General features: G+C 43.0%; 2 protein-coding genes across 3 annotated transcripts in view; both read left to right on the top strand.

Annotated features, from left to right (window-relative positions):
• Window positions 1-12,480, top strand: part of NUP133 (nucleoporin 133) — a 32,692-nt gene extending 20,212 nt beyond the window's left edge. For both annotated transcript variants that reach the window (XM_062641770.1, XM_062641769.1), the window contains exons 20-26: window positions 1,056-1,214; window positions 2,400-2,535; window positions 4,378-4,496; window positions 6,053-6,133; window positions 8,138-8,202; window positions 11,194-11,282; window positions 12,229-12,480. In XM_062641770.1, the coding sequence (XP_062497754.1) occupies window positions 1,056-1,214; window positions 2,400-2,535; window positions 4,378-4,496; window positions 6,053-6,133; window positions 8,138-8,202; window positions 11,194-11,282; window positions 12,229-12,365 (786 nt within the window). In that variant the 3' untranslated portion in view covers window positions 12,366-12,480. The remainder of the gene's footprint in view (window positions 1-1,055; window positions 1,215-2,399; window positions 2,536-4,377; window positions 4,497-6,052; window positions 6,134-8,137; window positions 8,203-11,193; window positions 11,283-12,228) is intronic.
• Window positions 12,481-16,706: 4,226 nt separating this feature from the next.
• On the top strand, window positions 16,707-19,107 carry ACTA1 (actin alpha 1, skeletal muscle). Its single transcript, XM_062641779.1, has 7 exons — window positions 16,707-16,856; window positions 16,947-17,087; window positions 17,241-17,565; window positions 17,698-17,859; window positions 18,080-18,271; window positions 18,390-18,571; window positions 18,690-19,107. Exons 2-7 carry the CDS (start codon window positions 16,959-16,961, stop codon window positions 18,831-18,833), a joined length of 1,134 nt encoding a protein of 377 aa, XP_062497763.1. The 5' UTR covers window positions 16,707-16,856; window positions 16,947-16,958; the 3' UTR covers window positions 18,834-19,107.
• The last annotated feature ends 2,973 nt before the right edge of the window (window positions 19,108-22,080 follow it).

The raw sequence follows: 22,080 nt of genomic DNA, 5'->3' as shown, positions 1-22,080 counted from the left end.
GATTGGAAAGCTTAAGGAAGAGGCTGTAGAGACTTCCTGAAGTGAGTGGGACTGGGACAGAAGTTTCCTAATTTGAGATTTGGTGACATCACTTTGTTTAGTTTTCCACAGCCACTGTGGAAGGAGAAATCCAAGTGTCTACAGGTTTCCTAATAGTGTACAGAAAGGTTGTTTTAATTAAAAGAAAAAATACCAGTAATGGACAGAAATTATTATAAAGGTTTTGAATAGTAAGGATTCAACATTCATTTACTGCCAAAGAAGGGGATAAAGTATCCTTTTTTTTTTCTTTTTTAACCTTCACATCCTTTATTTTAAAGGAAAAATGTAAAACTTTCTGAAGAGAAATGACTGTTGCAAGTGCATGGATCAAGTCTGATGGGTAGAATATCAGACTGATGGCCTCCTCAAACTTGATTTTTAGAACTGTTTAATGCATTTAAAATTTAGCAGTATTCTAAAATTACTCTGTAAAGATTAAGCAAACCTAAAATCTGGATTAGTTATTTGTTTTAGTTATTAGTTATTGAAGTTTTTGAGGATAAAATAGAGGAGCTTGGTTCTTTTTTTTTAAGGCACCATTTTTAACTGATGGAGAAGTAAGGTTGTAGGTTCACTTGGAGATAGGATGGAATGTTTCAAGAACAGTGACAGCAGAAGTAAACAGAAATACATGAAAGGAAATAGAGCAGAGTTCTGAGGGCAGCAAAGGAACAAGTGAAAAATACAAGACTGGGACTGTGATTGATGTGTTACCTGTTCCCATTCCTGTGGGTTAACATGCAGAACTTACATTTGGCCCTTTGTTCAGTTACACACCGCATCCTTCAGTGGAACAGCATCTGTTGCAGAGTAGCTCATGAATTCTTTAAACACTATTTCTGTCATGACTCCAAAGATTTTTTCATCAACATTACTTGTGTGTGTGTGTCTTATTTTAAGAAGGTTTTTACCGTGTTCTTACCAACTGTATTTTTATGAAGCATTTTGCCTCAAGCAGAACAAGATGTTTAAATGTGACTTTTAAAATGTGTTCATATTGCTGTTATCTCCAGAATTTTTCAGATTTCCTGTTTCGCTGGTATCTGGAAAAAGGAAAGCGAGGGAAGCTGTTATCTCAGCCTATTGCTCAGCATGGACAGCTGGCCAATTTCTTGCAAGCTCATGAGCATCTGAGCTGGTTACATGAAATCAATAGTCAGGATTTGCAAAAGGTAGGGCTTCTTAAACAAAACCAAGCTGAAATATTGCATATTAAACAAATCAAGTACATACTAAAGTAGAATATGTAGTTATGACTTCATCATCAAAAAACAGCTTATCTAGATGAGTTAAGGGAGAGATGACACAGATTATTAATGGAGTACCAAAGCCTCCCTCCAGGCACCATCTGGTATATCATATAAGCCACTGCACCATGTAATGGAGATTAGGGCTGCTTTTCATCCCGTGTTGGTAACTCGTATTCTTTTATCAAGGGAAGTTTTGTTTGATTGCATGATCGCTACGTGGATGGAATTGGGGGTTTACAGTGAGTACAGTGTAATACAGTGAGCATCAGTAGCGTTACCAGGTTATCTAGTGAGGGAAAACCTGAAACTTGTATTTCAAGACTATTGAAAGTAACCTGGAGGTATCACAAGAATAAAAATGGTATTGATTAATGTCTTACATACATTTTTTACAAACTGGGGGTGGGGGAGGGGGTTAGTAGCAAACAGCATTTGGTATTTGCTATTAAAACAATAGCAAAGAGGGAGGTAAAAAAAAATACCAAACCACAAACAAAACCACCCTGAGAGTATTGTAATATTCCATTTGTGTTGACAGAGGTTTTCTCTGTTACACCAAAGCACTGTGAAGATGGGCAAGGGTTTTAAAATACACAAGTAATTAGGTTTGGATAGTTTTTCTGAGTAAGTGCTCAAAAAGTTTCTTTTCTTTTGTCTGGTAACCAAACGTACAGGCAAGAATTTGTCTACTGCAGCAGTTACACGTATAATTCTGTTTTGTCAGATTCCTGAATTAACAAGTAAATCAGTCTGCGTGTGAAATTGTTCTCTCAAAGCATATTTGTCTGTCTTTTCTGGCTAGCCTTGAATAAGATCCCAGAGGTATAATATGTGAAGTTGCAATTTATCCTTTGATCATAAGATAGTTTTTCTTGATTAATACTGAAAAGACTGGCTGTAATTGAGGTAGAGATCTGTGTCTCTTCCTGAAGAGAGTAATGCAGAGTTTTAATGTGCAAGTTGTGTGACTTTTAAAAGTAGGGTTATAATATTACAAATTATAAATAGCTGTGAGACTGCAGTTCAGATTAAATGCTTACCAGTTTCCATTCTGATATTAACTTACAAAACTGATTAGCTGATTTCTAACCTCTTTATTAATTTCAGGCTCACAGTACACTGCAGACTTTAGCAAATACGGAGACACGGTATTTTGCAAAGAAGAAAACACTTCTTGGCTTGAGCAAATTAGCTGCACTGGCATCTGACTTCTCAGAAGACATACTGCAAGAGAAAATAGACGGTAAGAAATAAAAACAGCAAAGTGAAGAATTGACTAATGGAGTTACTGAGTTAGAATCACGGTAATTTTGCAGATTATTAATTTGTTAGGTTGAGGGCTCTAATAATGTGATCATAGCTGATCATTTTGCTCATAGCAGGAAGGATAAAGAATACAATGTGAGGGACTATCCTGAGCTATTCACTTTCACCTCTGAGTTAGGACTGTGAGCATGGGAAGTTTGTATCTTTTCACTTTTTCTAATAATACAGAAAATATTGGCATAGATAAGAAGCTGCTCAGTATTTTACAAAGTCATTAGACAGTTCTGAAGTGGCTTAAACTTACTAACCCTTCACACAGTGTGTTTTTGTGAAGCTGCATTTTGTTTTTCAGATACAAAGTAAAAATGCTTTAATTTCTTAAAGCCTGTTGATTGGATAGCTCTCAATTCTAAATTCTTCTCAAGTCCTGAGACTCAAGTTGTACAAGAAAATCAGTAACAATACTGTATTGGTATAATGTACCTGCAAATACGTACATTTGTGATAAAGTGCTTTCTCAGCATCTTACTCTCTGTATTTAGAAAGGTTACAGTGACAGTGTTCCATGATGCTCTAACTGAAAGGATGTTAATGGGAAAAATAGGAATACCTGTTCTGCTTCATGAGCAAATGTAACGGTTCTAATGGCTTTGCCATTCCTGTCACGTTGGAAAATACCCTTTTCCTGACACTGCAGCACATGGTGCTGTGAGTTTGGGGGCTGGAAAATTCTGTGCTAACAGTTAAGTTGGTTCTGGCCACCAGGGGGAGGCTTTGAAATACTTCTCAAGGTTACTGCTCAAGCTTTCTTTGCTGATCTTCATATTTATCTGTGTATGTTCTGTACAATTCTTAAAAGAAATCCTGTTGAAAAAGCCCAGGGAAAATGATGATAACTAAGTAGGCTTAACAAATTATTTGTAGCTTGTAATAATAACGATATATTATCTGCCTTTTAAATTATAAAACATTGCGTGAAATCTTAAAGCTTAAATTTGCTTTTTGAGGTGCTTCCTCACCACTGTGGGGAAAGAACCCCAAACCAACACACACCTATGCCAATGTGAAGAATCTAATCCTCAAATAGGAACACTGTAGAAAAATGAGGAAATCAGTGCTTTATTTGAGTAGACCAGTGGACCCTCAAAATTTGGTCTGGTCTGTACTCCACTACATGTTTCTATGTGACACATGACATGGCTTTTAAATCTTACACTCTTTGTATATCAGTTTCCTATTGATAATTATTTCTGCCATGTTTTGTTTATCTATGTAAACAGATAAAGTGCTCATTAGAATTATTGTCCCATTTCTACCATGCAGTGGAACGGGGCAGGCAGGGCAGGGTTCACACAGTGTGGCTGAAATTATTCTTTTTTGATTGCTTCAGCATAATAAGTCTCTAACCCCCAAGCAGATGATGCTGGAAAGTAAAACATTCAAAAATGGACTAATCCATGAGATGGAGCAGGTCCATGGCATGGGTCTTCAGCCAAAAGGTAGCTCCTAAAAAGTGCAGCCAACTTAACTTCCCTGCATAGTGCAACAGCTTGCCTCAAATTCTGTGCATTCACTTTGTGGTTCTGGGAAAAAGGAAGAGTTACTAGTCTGCATTACTGGGAACCTGAGTAGAAAGTAACAACTAATTCACCAGGATGGCCGTATTGAAGTGGAAGTATTTCTGTGTCCAAACAGAATGCATCATAGCAAACACTTGCAGACCTGAATAATACTGTGACTTGACAGTTATTACTGTGCCATAGAATCTGTTATTACATTTTAATAACATGAAACATTCATTTCTTTAAACGACTACAAGAAATATCAGAACAGGAACGCTTTCTGTTACATCAGGAGACACTTCCTGAACAATTACTGGCAGAGAAGCAGTTGAACCTCAATGATATGCCAGTGTTGTCTGCATCTCAGCTCATTGATGTAAGTATCTCATCTTCTTCATTACACAGGTAAAGTTCCACTATGTTTTCTGCCTCTGTGTGACAAAATAAATGAGAAGATCACAGCTGTCTTTATTCCTTATACGACTTGCAAAGTACCTAAAGATCTGATGTATTAATAGGTTTATCTTTGCTTAGTTTCTGCCAGCAGCAAACTTCAGAATGCTGGTTTTAGTTCAGATTTCTTCTTGCTGAATGTGTGCTTTAGAGTGCTGCTAGGAGAAAAAGCAAATCAAGTCAGTATCAGAAGCTGATTTACTGGTCTAAGGCAGTTTCTGCGTGTGAGACAATTTTTACCTTCTGTTTCATTCTCAGTAGGGCAGAACTTGGAAGGCAGAAGGAACAAAGGATTCCACCTTAGTGGGCAGGGATGCTGCAATCTAGAAAAAGAAACGGCTAGAAGCAGGAAGAGGCTTTTGGTCACCTGTTGCAAAGAGGCACCCAAAGTATTTCTGTTTCCTTTTTCTTTTTGTAAAACAAACAAAAACCTAACCCACACTGAAACAAATACATGAACTGCTCCAGTACTGGGATCAGTAATAGCTCTGACTCCTTTTCCACACCCCTTTCTGGTAGCAGCCAGGAACCAGTAAGCCTTACTGCTTCTGCATTGTTGACAGCATATTTTTACCATCCAGTGATGCACACAAAAAACATTCAGTGAGTAACGATACATTGTAAAACAAATCGGGTTTTGGCTGGTTGTCAGTTTTGCAGCTCCTCACTTTCCCATAATCCTGTGGAAAATCAAAAGCTGATAGCGTGCTTGTTTACATTCTCTCAGTTTTCTTAGCAGAGATAATAGCAGATTCTGAAGTCATTACTTGCCTGTTAAGTGAGGCTACCTGAGGGATTAGGGAAGAGTGACTTGGCAAGTGCTGGCACCAAGACAGTTTTCCTTCTGAATTCTTTGTTATTGTCAAACCAGCGTTCATACGTGCTACTTGCAATGTGAGAATGAAACTCAGAAAGTGTAAATAGTGTTAATGTTCATTTTCCTTTGAAGTACTAATTTAGAGGTTGTGTGTGTGTGTGTGTGTGTGTGTGTGTGTGTGTGAAATATTGATACCAAACTTTTCAGTTTTAAAAGGTGAAAGGCAGTCCATGCGCTTAAGTACTGCTTTGAGCTTCATTACCAAAATCATTCTGAGAGCTTATTTGTGAAGCTGAGCTCTGGCTACAATAATCCAGGAATGTTACAGCCTTAAATGGCATTTAAATTTGAAACCTAGCAGCCTTAATATCCAGTATCATTTGTCCACGGACCATTGTCATGTAAGTGGAATGCTGCTCTAAAACATTAAGTATATTCCATACTACAAAAATACTTGTCGTTGAATCATAGTGTCATAGTATCATAGTATGGTTAGGGTTGGAAAGGACCTTCAGATCATCTAGTTCCAACCCCCATGTTTTCGTGAGAAGGTCATGTAAGTGAAAAATACACGGTAGTCTTCCCACAATGAGTTGTCCATGATATCAGTTACATTAGTTTGTAAGCTAAAAATAATTCTCTGCATTAATCTCTCATCATAGATGTACATATGTGATGAGAACAGAAGGGCTAATGAATATGACTTCAAGAAAGCACTTGATCTGCTGGAATACATTGACGAGGTAGGAAAAGTTTTTGAAGGATTTCTAACCCAGAGTCGTATGTTTTTATTTATTATTATTGGTATTTAAGCTAGGATGGTGCATCTGTAGTGAGTTAACAAATTAGCTTAGTGTACAGTAATTGAACATAACTACTGATGTGTGTTTTCAGTTTGTTTTTAAGTCGCTGGAGAATTAATGCCAAATGTGGTTTAGATCATTTAAGAAAAATGACACTCCTCATCTTCACTTCCCATTTATAGTCTAGAGTTTCTTCTTTAGAGTGTTGCTTCCTTAAGGATTTTCTCCGAACAGGATTAAGATCAGCTGTTTGCAGGAGTTTAGTTCTTGTATCTTCCCTATTGGCAGTTCCTCTGATTGTCAGGAGATAATGTGGGATAGTCACCAGCTTTTTAACATGTTAATAGCATTGAACCACAGATTTGCTATCTGCTTTCTCACTATCTCCTTGTATGATGTAGTATCTTGTCAGGAGCAATTTTTCACTAAGCATAAATAAATCAGCTTCTGAGGAGCATCAAACCTGAATTAACAACAGTCTTTGCTAAAAAGCTAGGGTTGTGTTATTTTAGTGAAAGTGTTCCTTACCAACTGAAAATGAGAGCTCTTCTCTGATTTTCCCAGTTACCACTAGTCTGGTAGGGCTCCAAGTTAAAATCCTCTCTGTAGTAGTGCTTTGTAAACAGCATTGTGCCATTTTGTTGGTCTGCAATAACTTTTGGGTTGATAATTATAAATATCTATAATTGCTTTTAAATTTTTAAGTTTTGAATTGTATTTTTTTTTATTTTGAATAACATTTATTGTTATTAACTACTCAGGGTTTTTTTGCTTTATGTATGAGTATGTTTACTTGTCCTGTCTTTAGTACTATGTTATATTTCATGTATGAAGGACAGAGTATTATTGCTTAGAGTAGTACATAATACATACTCTGAATTCATTTTCTTTAGTTTAAAAAGAAAATTCAGTAACTTCTTTTTGTAATAAATATTTCCTTCATTTTTACAACATAAATAGTACAAATAATAACATTTTGCAGTAAAATAAACTTGAGTGAACTCATTTGGTTCTCTTTTAAATTAGTTTTCCTCTGAAATATTGTCAACACAATTCATGAACACTGAGATGAAGTTGGGGTTTTTATCCAGATAAATGTCACTCTAAAAGCATGAGATTTCAAAATGATTTTTTGCTCAGTTATTTGAGTCTCTAACAACTTGGTGTAGAACCAGTCAGCATGAATTAGAGATGGTGGTTTAGGGTCTAAAAGCTATCTGTTCCCTAGTTTTCTCTGCTTTTCTTTTGCAAAAGTGTAGCATAATGTGAAGACCCATTCTCTTGCTTTCAGTCTTCTAAATTCAAGTGTTTGTGGTTTCTGTTATCTCTTCTGACGGGAATTTAAAGTAGGTGCGATGCTTTGGGATATTGAGGGGTGGAAAAAAATACATGTATTTTTTCTGACATTACATTTTTAAAGGGGGTTTGACATCAATTATCTGAAAGTTTCTGTGCAACAAAGGGACTGTCCTTTCCAGGACAGCTGTGTATCTTTGAAGAGATTTACTAATATGTTTGTAAAACACACATGCTAATGTGGACACTAATGCATGCTAGATAGCTTGGCCATGCTGAAAAAAGAACCTTGACTTCAGTCATCATTTAGCACATGTTAAAATGAAACTTGCCTAGAATACCACATTTTACAAATTGGTATTTGTTCATGTGCTTTAAAATAGGCCCTTTTCCAAACTGAGGTAGCTGGTCTTTAGCAGTCCTGTGGTGATGAAAGTCTAAGACAATATTTTCAAATGGAAATAAACAGTCCTTGATGTTTCAAGAGTCCAATCAGGTCATCAGTTAAAATACCCTATGTTAAAAACAGGGCTCAGCAATTGAAGAATCTAATGCATTGGTATAATCTGTGTGATGGAACAATTATTTCTTTAAGAAAATAATGAAAACTTTTAACTTACTTGTCTTTTCTCCTTATATGAATTGAAGGGAGAGGAAGTGGATGTAAATGATCTAAAACTTAAAATTCTCTGTAAGGCTCTCCAAAGAGATGGGTAAGTCCAATATGAATATAATTTACTGGGAGTATTTGTGACATAGCTGTTCCAGAATTGCATTTTGGTATACTATTCTCTAGCTCACTGAAAAGATTGAATTTCATAGCATAAGGTTAGTAAAGTATGAAGTATTTGATCAGAATGTGGCTTTTTGTTTGTAAAGTGAAACCCCAGCAAAAAAAAAATCTGTATGACTTTGTTCACTTAGCTCCCTGGCAACGTACAATGCATTCTTAGCACCTGAGACAGAAATGTACCTGTGCAGCTTTCATTCCTGAGCCCTTCGCTGAGGTAAAAGAAAATGAGTGATGCCGAAAGGTTTTTTTTCTTTTGACGCATCTCAAACAGAAGCTAGTTAAGAGCAACACAAGCTGAGGTCACTCCTGCAAACTTTTATTTCACTTATTTTGGGCCATTGTACTACATTGATAAGCTCATGACCATTTCGAGTTAAAGCTGCATTCTTGACTGTAAGGGATTGAAGCTGTAAATATTACTTAAAAGAGCCATTCTCAGGGGTGTTCACCACCAAATACAGGCTGAATCCAACTGGTCAGAAGAATTGCCTCACCAACCAGTGCTGCTGTTTGTTCCCAAGTTAAATAACTCAAATGGCATTTCCTCCCTTTCCTTTCTAATTTTTGGAAGTTATCCACCTTTTCTAATGCTCATCCATGTTCCAGGAGGACCTAAGGAGGGAAAGACGAGGAGAGAACATGTTCCAACTGTACTGTGCCATTTGTGACTAAAATGGAAATAAGCAGCATTTGGATTCACAGTTATACATAGGATAGATTCCAAAGTCTGAAGAAAATAAGTCATTGTCCCATGTGACACAAATAATATGCAGAAGCAGGTTCCTATAATATTCCAAGTATTTTTTTCCCCTTCTGTGATTTTTCAAGACAGAAGAATCCAGAACTCCTACGTGGCACCATTCCAGTAATTGGTTTATGACCTGTTCAGCCTGGGCTGAGAACAGAGATCTGAACATAATATTTGAAGCACTCATCACACAGAGTGCTGACACAACTTTTCCCACTCTCCTAGCTAACCAGATGCAATTTGAGATCACTTTGCATTTAGATCACTTCAAGATCACTTGAATAGTGTTTAGAAAACTTAATATCCCAGTTGCATTTCCAGTCCAGCAAGGCTTTCAGAAGCTTACAAAGAGGTTGATGGCTATTTCAAAAGAGGTAGTGTTAGCTTTCATCTGTGTGCAAAAGTGTCGTGGTTTCAACCCAGTCAGGTAACTCGTTCGCTCACTTCCCCCCCTTTTCTTGCCCTCCCCCTGCTCTCGGAGGGACGGAGAGGAGAATCGAAAAGAATGCAACTCCCACGGGTTGAGATAAGAACAGTTTAGTAACTAAGGTATAACACAAATCACTACTGCTACCACCAATGATAATAATGATAAAGGAAATAACAAGGGAAGAGAATACATCATCTCACCACCAGCCTACCGATAACTCGCCCCCCCAGCCCGACCAAGCTCCGACCGATACCTCCTCCAACCCCGCAGTCTCCCAGCCCTTCCGGCTAACTCCCAGTTACATCCTGGGCATGACGTGCTGTGGTATGGAATACCTCTTTGGTCAGTTTGGGTCAGGTGTCCTGTCTCTACTTCCTCCTGGCTTCCCCTCCTCCCTGGCAGAGCATGAGGCTCACAAAGTCCTTGTCCAAACCTAAACATCACTATCAGCTCTGTTCCCAAGCTGAAAGTCAAAACACTGCACTGTACCAGCTACCAAGGAGGAGAAAAATGACTGCTACTGCTGAACCCAGGACAAAAAGTAAATGTTTGACGTTACAGTACGTACTTTTAAGGATGGCATCTGTTTTCTAGCTTAACAGCTACAAATGGTGGTAAGCTTCTTGTGTAGAATGGAGAGCCTTGCTGAATGTGCTTCTGGTGTTCTGGTAGGGTCCTTGCTGTCCTCTGTGCCTAGGAGGAGAAAATTCCCCAGGCCCCTTCCCTCCCTCCTTCCCTCACATTTTTCCCAGTAGAATTGAAGATGAAATCCTAGATGTTTGTGAGTTTAAGTGACATCCAGGGTCAACCTGTGGTTTCAGTGAAGCATAGAGGCTTTGTCAGTAACAGCTTCTGGGTGCCAGGTTGGGATCTCTTGGAAGAGTGTCCCATTGGCCCCAGGAGGTTCATGTTCGTTTAGAGAGTGATACAAAAACTGGTTTTACCCAGCAGTTTCACATATGGAAGAGGAAGTTTAAGCAACTGAAAGGTCAGAACCACGGCAAAACAAGATAGATTGGTGTTGGCTTAAAACTGCTGCATGCAAAGTTCTGCAACTGTGAAAAATTGTCATTTAAAATAATCTTTCTCTTAGAAAAACCTTTTTTAGCAGAGATAAGACTTGCATTCAGGAGTCTCCACCTTCGTATTTAATCACAAATGAGACAAACTATGGTTTGTGTCTGTGATGCCATTACAGGCCTGAAAGTTAGATTTTACAGGTTTTTTTTCTTTCTTTCCTCAGTTTGCTTTTTTATTGGTGTAGGGTGTTTTTTATTGGCGTAGGGTAAAACATGTGAAACATGTTAGCAAACTGATGCTCTTGCTTTATTCTACAATCTATACCTTCATCATCTCAATTGTAAAATATGATTACTAAGAACAGGTAATTCTTATGATTACTAAGAACAGGCAATTCTTATCTTTATGGATTATTTTATCAAAGAAATAATATTTTCTTTTACAGTTTACAAGACAGGAAGCACTTCTTTTGTCTTCCTAACTAGACTACATTATAGTAGTGCAATTTTATTGCAGTTTTGCTCTTGGAATAAATAATAATTAACACAAGATGGAAAAAAAACTCGAGCTATAGCCAAGCACACAACACTTCTGTGTGAACATGGTTTAATTACCTTTGATACTTTACCAAGTTCTCCTGCATTTGGTTCTTACTTGTTTTCATTTGGTTTCATCTGTGCAATTCTTTCCACAAATTATTCTTTCACTTTCAGATGGTCCAGTTCAGATGGTAAAGATGATCCAATTGAAGCATCTAAAGATAGTATATTTGTGAAAATACTCCAAAAACTATTGAAAGAAGGTAAAGTATACTTAAACTTCTTGAAATTGTTTACTCCTTTCAAAAGCTGCTTAAGATGAATACTGATATGCAAGAAGTAGCCTTAAGAAGTTCTTGAGTAATACAGACTTCTATATGCATTTCACTAATTACATTCCCATGGAGCTCATTGGATCTCTGTGATGTGTTGAGGGGATAAGAGATGAGCAGATCTCTTGGTTACAATCTTAGTACCCTCAAATTATTTGCATAGTAGGGCAGCCATTGGATTGTTAGCAGTTTCTTACTACAATAAAGGATGCCTTCTGGAGTTAAATGCATGTCTTCTGTAAGGTGCAGGATTAGTAACTAATTGACTGCCACTCAAAAGAGCTTGATGTATTTTAGCTTAAATATGCTTTTGCTTTTGGTTTCTCTCTCCAAAAGCAAAAAAATAATGATCCATTTCCCCCAGTTAAACCTGACCATGGGAAGTTATGGCCATGGAAGTGACAGCTGGAGGGGAGGGAAGCCATTTAGAGTCAAAGTCTGTTTTAAATACTACTGCATATGAACCTTTCCCAGAAGAGAGAAGGTTCCAGAACAGCTCTGATTTTGTGTCCTCGGTCCTGCCAGCATCTTTTCCTTTGTGAGATTTTTACACCCCAGGCTGAAATGTATTTACTACATGACTGATCTTTCTTTTTGCTTTATTTTTTTATTTTGGTGAAGTGTTACGTAAAGATTTGGATTTTATGTTTCAGGATTTTAGGCTTAATCATAAATTCACTGAGAAGCTCTTAACTCAGTTTTACAGGTTACTTAAGCTTTATTGTATTTCTTGACATGTGTAACAGGATTAGATCCTCTCAATTCCAAAAGAGTAATTTTAACTCTGAGGCAGGCACAGGTGTTTACTTAAAAATGATCTTAACTGCTAATGCAGGGTACATTTATCAGTGTTGTAATAAAAGGTTTTGTGTTGTAGGAGTTCAACTAAGTGAGTATTTACCAGAGGTGAATGACATGCTGCAAGCAAATGAACTTGGCAACTTGAAATGTAATCCTTACTTCAGATTTGTGTTAAAGGCAAACTATGAACTTTATGTTCAGGGACAAGCATGATTCTCACTATTTTTTAAAATACTTTTTCTAAAGAGCTGTTAAATTCCTGTGTACTGTTTTATGTTCTGTTTATTTGTTTTGTTAAAACTTTGTAATAAAATCTACATGAGTAATACACTTGGTCCTAAATGTATAGACATCAGTGCTTTAGTGAGGGGAGGCAGAGTTGTGTTTTCAGACAAACGAGAAAGTTTTCGTTTGCTGGGCCTTTTCTAAACTTGCTGTTTCATTTTATATCTTCATTAGTATGAATCCTGCCTGAGACTCAAAGATGTGCAAGCACATAGGGTGAAATGTGGGACCCACTGCAGAAGGTGGGGAAAGTTTTGATCTCTCTTCATTGGGGCTGGGGTTTCATACTGAAAATGTTAATGCTGGGTGACTGTGTAGCTTACCTCAGAAACAAATGATTATTAGATTACTCTCTTCTTGTACAATGCTTTTTGCTGCAGAAGCTAGGTAATTTCACTTTTGCATTAAAGATTACTGGCACAAAAAAGGGTAACTGGGTTGACAATGGTCACTCAGCCTGTTTGGGGTGGAAAAGGATAAAGCACAATTTTCTAAGTCCTCTGGTCCAGTAAATACACCATTCTTTCAGTTTCTATCTGTAACATCAAACTTTTCAAAACATTTTAATATTTTATCTGTACAACTTTCATTTTAGCTCTATCCAGATTTCTAGAATATATGTAAAAATGAGATTGGCAGCTCACCATGCAGTCATTCACCGCAACTGTTTGAGCCTTGGCTCAGAAGAAACCTAGAAAGCAGTGATGGAAGTGTGGGAGTCCAGCATGGTCTTCCTTGCTCGGTGCCTTGTTTTCTATAAGTTGATGCTACTCATTTTCTGCCCCAGTTAGTTTTCTCTGATGTGGGAATAAAAATCCATTTGACTTTTCAGTTTTAATTACTCTGACTGAAGTAACTTTTACTCAAAGATTAAAATCTGCTGCCATTCTGATGCGTTGCACCTTGCTGTTGCAAGCAGCTCAACAGCCAGAGAGTCTGTGCAGAGCAACTTGAATGCCCTTATGTTTTACTTGTCTGGCTTGCTGCCTGCTGCAATAACTTGATCCAACAGCTGAGAAGGTCAGAAGTTAAACTGGTTGAAGAGAATCCAGTTTCTAGTTTTAAAAGCACAGCTCCCGTTCCATGCTCCCTCTCCTCTCTGTACTAATACAGTAAGCCGGGCTGAGAGTCTGAACATGTTTGGAAGAATAGATTTATCTAGAGCGGTTCTAACTAATATGGGAAAGAAATGCACTAGCAGTCATCTTCTAAGATTGTTCTAAGAAGCAAACTCTGCTGTTTTGCAGCCTTGCATGGCTGAGAGAAAGAAGTATGGGTAGAGCTGCCAGCTGTGGCTTCAAAGGAGTGGGTCCTTGAAAGCCTTATTCCATATGCTTCTTGAAAGTCACTTTAAAGTTGCTTCCACATTTAACATTTTGAGATAAAGGGAATAATAGAACAAATGGTTGCCACCCCCCGCTCAAATATGTTCTACCTGAACTTTTACTAGACAAATTTTGATTGAAGTGGAATCTCTAATTGACTGTCCACCATAAACACTTCAGGTGTATCTTACCCCTTCCCAGACTGTCAACCCTCTGTACTCTGTCTGGGGTGGAAGGGTAAGCCCAGGGAAGCTTGCCTCAGAAGCAAGTGTTTCTGTTCATCCTTTTCTGTCCATCTGCTTCAAGGTGCCTGGCTCCTCTGCTGGGTTGGTTTTATTCCAGCTGGTGTAGAAGTGTTCTCCAGGTTCTCGGGAAACAATCAGTCATGTAGGCTCCGCAACTAATGTTTTATTCCACTGCTGGGCTGGGAGGCTTTGGCATTTGTACAGCAGCTTTCCATCCAACTATTGCCAGAACAGAAGGAGTTTACTTACATAAAACCTCATTAAAATAACTTCCACGTCGAAACTGAAGTCTAATGTTCTTGTATGAGGAATGTTGAGCTGGTCACTATTCCATTGGGAAGCTGGAAGAGGCTGGGATGTGGGGCTGTTCCTTCTCTCCTTCCCCTGGATCATTATGTAATAAGCCATCCTGATGCTCAAATCCAGTCTCAGATTACTGTATGGGGAGGATGCCTTCATTTACCACTGCGTATCAAAGGTCATGCCAGAGCTTTAGGTTGTTTCCACACATAACAAAAACAAATAACCTGGGGACAGAAAGACTGTGGTTCAGTCAAAATGGCTCAAGGAGTATGTATAGCTCCTTTTGAATAACTGTATTGTTTCTTAAACAGTTATTTTCTCAGTAATGGAAAGCACATATTGTATGAGATGTCCACACTCCTATCCTCTGTTGTCACGAGAGTGGCAGGAAAGCTTCAGTTATCATTCGTGATCCATTTCAGAAGTTGTGCCTTGTGGACAGTGATCTTTGTGCCCAGCTCTGTTCTGGAAACTAACTTCAAAACTGAAAATTCCTGGTTTCTACAGCAAAAAGTCTTGTACAAAGAGAGAGTGGAGTTACCTAACAGAATACTCATTTGTTAGCTACACAGGTTGCTTTGAGCAACCAGGTCTAGTCGAGTGTGTCCCTGCCCATGGCAGGGGAGGTTGAACCTGGATGATCTTTAAGGTCACTTCCAACCCAAACCTTTCTGTGATTCAAATGTTTTCTGACTTGGGACCAAAACCAAATTCATTCAGTGAATGTAAAACATTCAGTAAAACATTAGATCTACCTGCTGAAAATGATCTTTTGTGTAGGACTCTAAAAATTTAACATTGCCATTGGGGGTTTTGCTGTAAACTAGATTGGGGTAGAGAGAAAGCTAAAAGAAACAGAAGGGACAGAGTGGGTTTATGCTCGTGTCAGGTTTCATTGAAGGATTAACAATGTTTATCCTTCAGCGATGTTAGGCTTTCTGTTACTTGACTTCTGATTCGACACAACTGTCTGTATTTTGGAAGCCACAGCAGAGCATTACAGCTCTGTAAATAGATTTGATGGCTGTGATGCCTTTAAGTGCTTTCAGGCTTCAGAGTTTTGTACAGCCAGTTGTTGATGACAGAACTTCTCTTCAACAAGAAGTTGAAGAATAGTATGAGAGAAGAGCGTGTTTTGTCCCTAGCATACTTCAGTACAGTAACTTGACAGGAATAAAAAATCTGTAGCAGAATGAAACAGAGATCTGCCAAAGGTAAAGAGGAACACTGCCAAACTGGAAGATGCAGAAATTAGAGAAGAAAAGTTCTCTGCTCCTCTGTTGACCCGTCTGCTCTGCCTTGCAATGGAGGAAATCAGCAACAGAAATGCCTTCATTTGCAGGAGACTCCTCGCAGCATGAGCCGTTCTGGCGTACCATTTCTTCTTGCTCTTCTCCTGACTCACTAAATTTTAAATGGCTTTACTCTTGGCCAGTTGTGCCTTCAAAGAAGGTCTTGAAGGTTGATTTGCATCAACTCATTAGCAGGGCTGAAAATCTGCTTGCACTTCTGCCTCTTCATCGGTTACTGGAATGTCTCTATAAAGTCTCTCAAGTGTCCCACATGGAATCTCTGCTTAAGCATCTGTAGCCGTGTAAGATGTCCTCTTCACTTGCATAGTGCCTTTGTCTTGTCAGAGATGACTTGCCTGTGAGACCGCACTCCTTTTGGAAAGCGTGAGCCACAGCGGTAGCTGGAGCATCCCCTCGTTGCTCGGCCAAGCTCAGTGGCCATCAATGGACACTCAGTAATGTCACCAGCATTCACGGCTACGTCAGGGATCAGGTGGTTGCTGGGATTAATGCTTCACAGGGTGTCTCTTCAGGTGCCTAACAGATGTCATCTCATGCGTTTATTTCCCATTTTTAAATCACAGCAAAGAAACAGCACACAGTGTTTTCTTACCTCGGTGTGTAAAGCTGTGGCCATCGCCACATGCAGTGCTGTTACGTGCAAACCACGGATCTACCTTATCATGTTACCTGTTCTCACAGCCCCTTCTTCCCCCTGGCGCCCACCTGAGGGTCGTGCTTCCCTGTGCAGCCCCAAACTTCAGGGGCGCGGCAAGTCACGGCCATGCAGCCGAAAGCGCCCTTGCCTCCCCTGGCCCGCTCCGCCCTCACACTCCGCCGGGCCCGGGCCCGAGCCCGCTGCGGCCGCTGCCTCAGCAAGGCCGAGTCCCGGCGCTGTCCCCCGCAGGGCGGCGGCGGCGGCCCCCACCTGCCTGCTCCTCAGCGGGCCCTGCAATGCCGGGGGATTATTTCAGCCGCGGCCGCGGGTGGCTGGGGGGGCTCTGCAGACGCGCCTTATACGGCCGGGCCCGGCTCACCTGGGCCGCGGCCAGAAGCGCCTTCTTTGGGCAACGCCGGGCCGGGGCCGCGCCGGGCCCGACACCCAAATATGGCGACGGCCGGGGCCGCATTCCTGGGGGCCGACCGCCGCCGTGATAAAAGGGTCGGTGTCCGGCGGCGGCACACGAGCTACCCTGCGAGCAGCGGGACGCCTCTCTGCCAGCCGTCCGGCGCGCCGAACCGCAGCCAGCACAGGTAAGCCCTGCCGAGCCCCGGCCCCGCCGCCCCTCGCCGCTGCTGCCGGCCGGCCGTGAGGCTGAGCCCGCGCCCCCCGTGCTCCCGCAGACAACCGGCACCATGTGCGACGAGGACGAGACCACCGCGCTCGTGTGCGACAACGGCTCCGGCCTGGTGAAGGCTGGCTTCGCCGGGGATGATGCCCCGAGGGCCGTGTTCCCTTCCATCGTGGGCCGTCCCCGCCACCAGGTACGCGCCGTCCCCTTCTGAGCCTGCCCTGAGGCTCTGCCGCAGCCGTGGCTCTGGGTGCCTGCTGCATGGAGGGAGGATGCCCGGCCTGCTGGGGAGCCCCGTGCTGCTGCCCTTGGAGAGGTTGCTGAGCCCCTGCTTTTCTCCCTGCAGGGTGTCATGGTGGGTATGGGTCAGAAAGACTCCTACGTAGGAGATGAAGCCCAGAGCAAGAGAGGTATCCTGACCCTGAAGTACCCCATTGAGCATGGCATCATCACAAACTGGGATGATATGGAGAAGATCTGGCACCACACCTTCTACAATGAGCTGCGTGTAGCCCCTGAGGAGCACCCCACCCTGCTTACTGAGGCCCCCCTGAACCCCAAAGCCAACCGTGAAAAGATGACCCAAATCATGTTTGAGACCTTCAACGTCCCTGCCATGTACGTGGCCATCCAGGCTGTGCTGTCCCTGTATGCCTCTGGCCGTACCACTGGTGAGTGCAGGTGTCCCGCTGGCCCCAAGCAAGGATGCCCAGGACTAGTCCCTGACAGCTGACAAGTGCTCTGTCCCCAGGGCAGGACTCTTCGTGGGCTGTGTCTCAGGTGGCTGCTTCTTGTTTCCCCAGGTATCGTGCTGGACTCCGGTGACGGTGTGACACACAACGTCCCCATCTATGAAGGGTATGCCTTGCCCCATGCCATCATGCGCTTGGATCTGGCCGGCCGGGACCTCACTGACTACCTGATGAAGATCCTGACTGAGCGTGGCTATTCCTTCGTCACCACAGGTGAGCACTATTCCCTGCCCCAGAACATCCCCTCTCGCTTCTGACCCTTGCACGTCTTGGGGTGCTGCAGCCTCTTGCCCCATTGCAAGCCCCATGAGTGCTTCCTGTTGGGAGTTTGTGTGATGCTGGGGGTTTGGAGTCCCGGCAGACCCGTGGAGAAGGTGTCAGCGTTCCCTGTTTCTCCTTTGCAATCACTGATGCCTTTTCTCCCCTCTGACAGCTGAACGTGAGATTGTCCGTGACATCAAGGAGAAGCTGTGCTATGTAGCGCTGGACTTTGAGAACGAGATGGCCACCGCTGCCTCTTCCTCCTCCCTTGAGAAGAGCTACGAGCTGCCTGATGGGCAGGTCATCACCATCGGCAACGAACGTTTCCGTTGCCCCGAAACTCTCTTCCAGCCTTCCTTCATTGGTGTGTGTGCCCCACTCCCTTTCCTCTCCCCTGCCAGCTCCCCCTCTCCAAGTCCTCTGTAGAGCTCTCGCTCTGTTGCTTAACTTGTGCCTGCGTTTCCCCTTTTCCCTGTCGCCAGGTATGGAATCTGCCGGTATCCATGAGACTACCTACAACAGCATCATGAAGTGCGACATCGACATCAGGAAGGACCTGTATGCCAACAATGTCATGTCTGGGGGTACCACTATGTACCCAGGTATTGCTGACCGCATGCAAAAGGAGATCACAGCCCTGGCCCCCAGCACAATGAAGATCAAGGTAAGTCTGGAGCATGAAGGACTCAGGTGCAGGAGCAGCCACCTTCTGCCTTCCCACAAACCCTGTGCCATGCAATGGTTGCAGGTTTACTGATCTCTGCTCTCTTGGCTCTTCCTAGATCATTGCCCCACCTGAGCGTAAGTACTCCGTCTGGATCGGTGGCTCTATCCTGGCTTCCCTGTCCACCTTCCAGCAGATGTGGATCACAAAGCAGGAATACGATGAAGCCGGCCCATCCATTGTCCACCGTAAATGCTTCTAAACATGTTTACATGATCACTTTGCCAACCATGCTCAGGATGACAACCTTCTAGTTTGCAGGCTGCTGAAAGCCTGCAACAGCCATGTAACTCTCTGTTTTGTAATGATTTCTGGTTACCGTTGCTGCAAAGCTCCATGTGACACAGTGTATGTAAAGTGTACATAAATTAATTTATTTTGCCTCGTTTTGTTTGTTTTTAAAACCAATGCCCTGTGGAAGGAGACAAAAAACTTCAAGAAGCATTAAATCACCAGTCATTCTGTCACACCCCTAATGTGATGGTCTGTCGTCATTTGCTTGGGCTCACCCATCGCCCGCTGACATGGGGTGCTGTCTAACAGGAAGGGCAGCGGGTGGTGGGGCTGGGGAGGGGACAGAGCCCCAGCCTGAGGCAGCAGCTCTGGGTGACTTGTTTGGGTTGCAGCTGTCTGGGGAGTGCTGGGAGCAGCCTGGGGCATGATGCTGTGTGTTGCATCATGCAGGATGGGTGCCCACCGCTCTGCTGTGTGATCCTCCCAGGCGTGGGGAGGAAAGGGTTACCCAGAGCATTGGCTTGCAAAAGGTTTTATTTGGCTTAGCCTGCCAAAAAAGTAGCTGTGGCACACTCTGAGGGGTGATGGACAAGGCGAGGCTGGGGCTGAGGGCAGGTGGGGGGGGCAGGTTAAATAAAGAGCTTTCCACTCCACTTATGGGAAACCTGCCTGCTGCCGTGATGTCCCTGGTGGGCTGGGGGCAGCCAGGGCCACTTCCTCACCCTGCCTGACATGCTTGCCCTTGCCAATGGTCACGCATAAGGGGCTGCCTGCAAAGGGACAACTCCTTCCTCTGCCTTCCCAGAGCCAGATCCTTTGGCCAGGGACTCCCTGGGAGCCCGAAGGAAAACCCCAGGGGCTTCCCTCTGCTGCAGGCGGTCACCTGCCTGTTTTGCCTGTGAGGAGGTAGAGGAGGGTGGGAGGTGGGAAGCTGCTCCTACCTGTCTCACTTCTCTCTTACTGAGGTGGGGGGCTCTGGAGCACCCCTTTGCTACCACTGCACCCCCACACAGGTGCTGAGCTTCCTCAAGGAGCTGCCCTAAAGCCCCTCCATGCTTGGCACATCTCCCTGGGTCAGGGCACACATGCAGGAGCCGGCAGCCTTTGGAGGAGGATTCCTCTTGGAGCACAGGGCCCTGGCAGGAAAGCAGCGCTTGAGTTTTGGGGTGTCCTTTTGCCTAGGGATACAACAGTGCTGGGAGAAAAAGGTGATTTTCAGCTAAATTTCCAGCCCAGGAAGGTGTTTTGCTCTGCTGCAATTATGCTAAGGATGAACTTGTTTTGCATTTTGGCTGGTTTTATCTTCATTACAGTGAGACCCATACATTAGTATGCTTTTTTTCGTAGCCCTGTCCCAAAGGAAAGCTTGCAGGAGGATCATTCCCTGGTATCTGTGGGCAGGGAAGCCCCTGGGCAGCCCTAGGAGCTCCTGAGCAAACACTTGAGTGTCTGGGCTTGGACTGGAAAGCAGGAACACAGTTGCTTCTTAAAACACAAACAGGAGCTTTTACTTGCCATTGGTGCAAGTTGTTGCATAGTGGCACCATATTTCTTCTGACACCTCTGTGCTGGGTTTTGGGGAGATGCTTAACTAAGTCTTCAGTACTTGACCCCTGATTTCAGGTTCAGTTGTGGCTTAAGTGGAATTATGAGGTGGATTTTAGGACCTGCTTCTGTTATTTGATTAAAAGGCAGTTTCAGAAGCACAGATGAGATGCGTTTCTTCTGTTTGGGGAAGGGAACTGGCACCCCGACACACTTCTCATCTTGGGCTCCCAAAATGCAGAAATAAAAAGCACTTTGACCTACAGTATTTATTGGGTTTGGCTTTGTGGAGAGAACCTGAACACACCCTGGGCACCAACTCCAGTACAGCTTTGGTATGGACTCAGTGAATTTCCCATGGACATTTGGCCAATGATATTTGTTCAGTGAGGTTTAGTAAAAGGATAAAATAGAAGCCACTTGAAAAATGCAATTATTTTATCACAGGAAACTCCTAAGCCACAAATCTTTATTTTGGAATCTTTATCTCTGAAAATGAAGCATTGAAACAAAACCCTTCAAAAAACAGTTGTTTAAAACCCCCAACACTTGTATTTCGTAGGATTTCTTTTGCTGCTATGTCATTAATCTACATAAAAATACCATCAAATGGAACACTGCCTGTTAGGGTTTCTTTCTTCCTTTCTTTCTTTTTGAACCAAAGGCATTTTTACTTTAAAAGTAATAAAAAGGGCTGTTCAGGTGTATAGATTGCCATGGTGCACCTTCTGGGGCTAGAAAAAGGAGCACATTGAGGGTGGCTGTAACCTATTGATCAGCTGATGGATAACTGCAGGCAGGGCTGGTATGGAGGTGATAGATGTCAGGGTGGGCAGCTTTAGCGATGGGGCCACTGGGATCATTCCCCCGGCCTCAGGCTCTTTCCCGGGAAGTGCTGGCAGCTTTGCAGATCCTCTTCAGTCTGTCGGGGGAGGGAGAGCCACTGAGGGGACCAAAAGGATGCAGCTTGAAGCCTGGGGAATTAGCTGTAATTGCAGCTGGCGAAGGCTCTGGTTTATATTTGTTCAGGACTTGAAAAATAAAGCAGCTTCTGATTGCTATGCAGTGAGGAAAGCCGGGATTATGGCTGGCTCCCACTGGGGAAGTGCGCTGTGTGGGATGGAGATGAGCAGATGATGGAGAAACCTTTTATTGCCCAGGGTGTCCTCTTCTCCCCGCTGCCAGGGCATCCTGTCACCCTTGAAACTACACTGCCTGGTGCAGAACTGCGACCAGGGGGGTGCAAACTGCAGCGACCCTGGACAGTTTATTCCTTGTGTTTGCAGGGACCACAGCCAAACCCTGTCTTGTTTGAGCTGCTCAAGGCTGCGCTCTGCAACTAAAATGTGGAGCTTGGAGGCAGCTCCAGCCACCGTTGTTCAGGGAGTGCCGCAGGCAGCCCCGGAATGAGACTCTCTTTAACCCCACCTCAGGGAGCTGCACATATATAGATAGATCCTTGATAGCAGCTTTCTTCCTTGGCACATCCCTGCCACCCGTAATACCCTCCAAATATGCTCTCCCTGCCCCGCTGCGCCCTCACTGCTTGGCTTCCAGCAGCTTCTCTTCCTTCCAGGGAAAACAAAGCTTGAAAGCTGAGAAATCTCACTGCTGGAGGGAAAAGGGGGAGGGAAAAGGGCTCTCACACATACTCAGAGATGAGCAGCCTA

Source organism: Pezoporus occidentalis, unplaced genomic scaffold (genome assembly GCF_034315485.1).
Source record: "Pezoporus occidentalis ecotype Australia unplaced genomic scaffold, CSIRO_AGI_Poc_V1 ctg7, whole genome shotgun sequence".
In the NCBI taxonomy this organism is placed as follows: Eukaryota; Metazoa; Chordata; class Aves; order Psittaciformes; family Psittacidae; genus Pezoporus; species Pezoporus occidentalis.
Note: the sequence above shows the minus strand (reverse complement) of the source record. Positions and strands in the feature narration are given on the sequence as shown.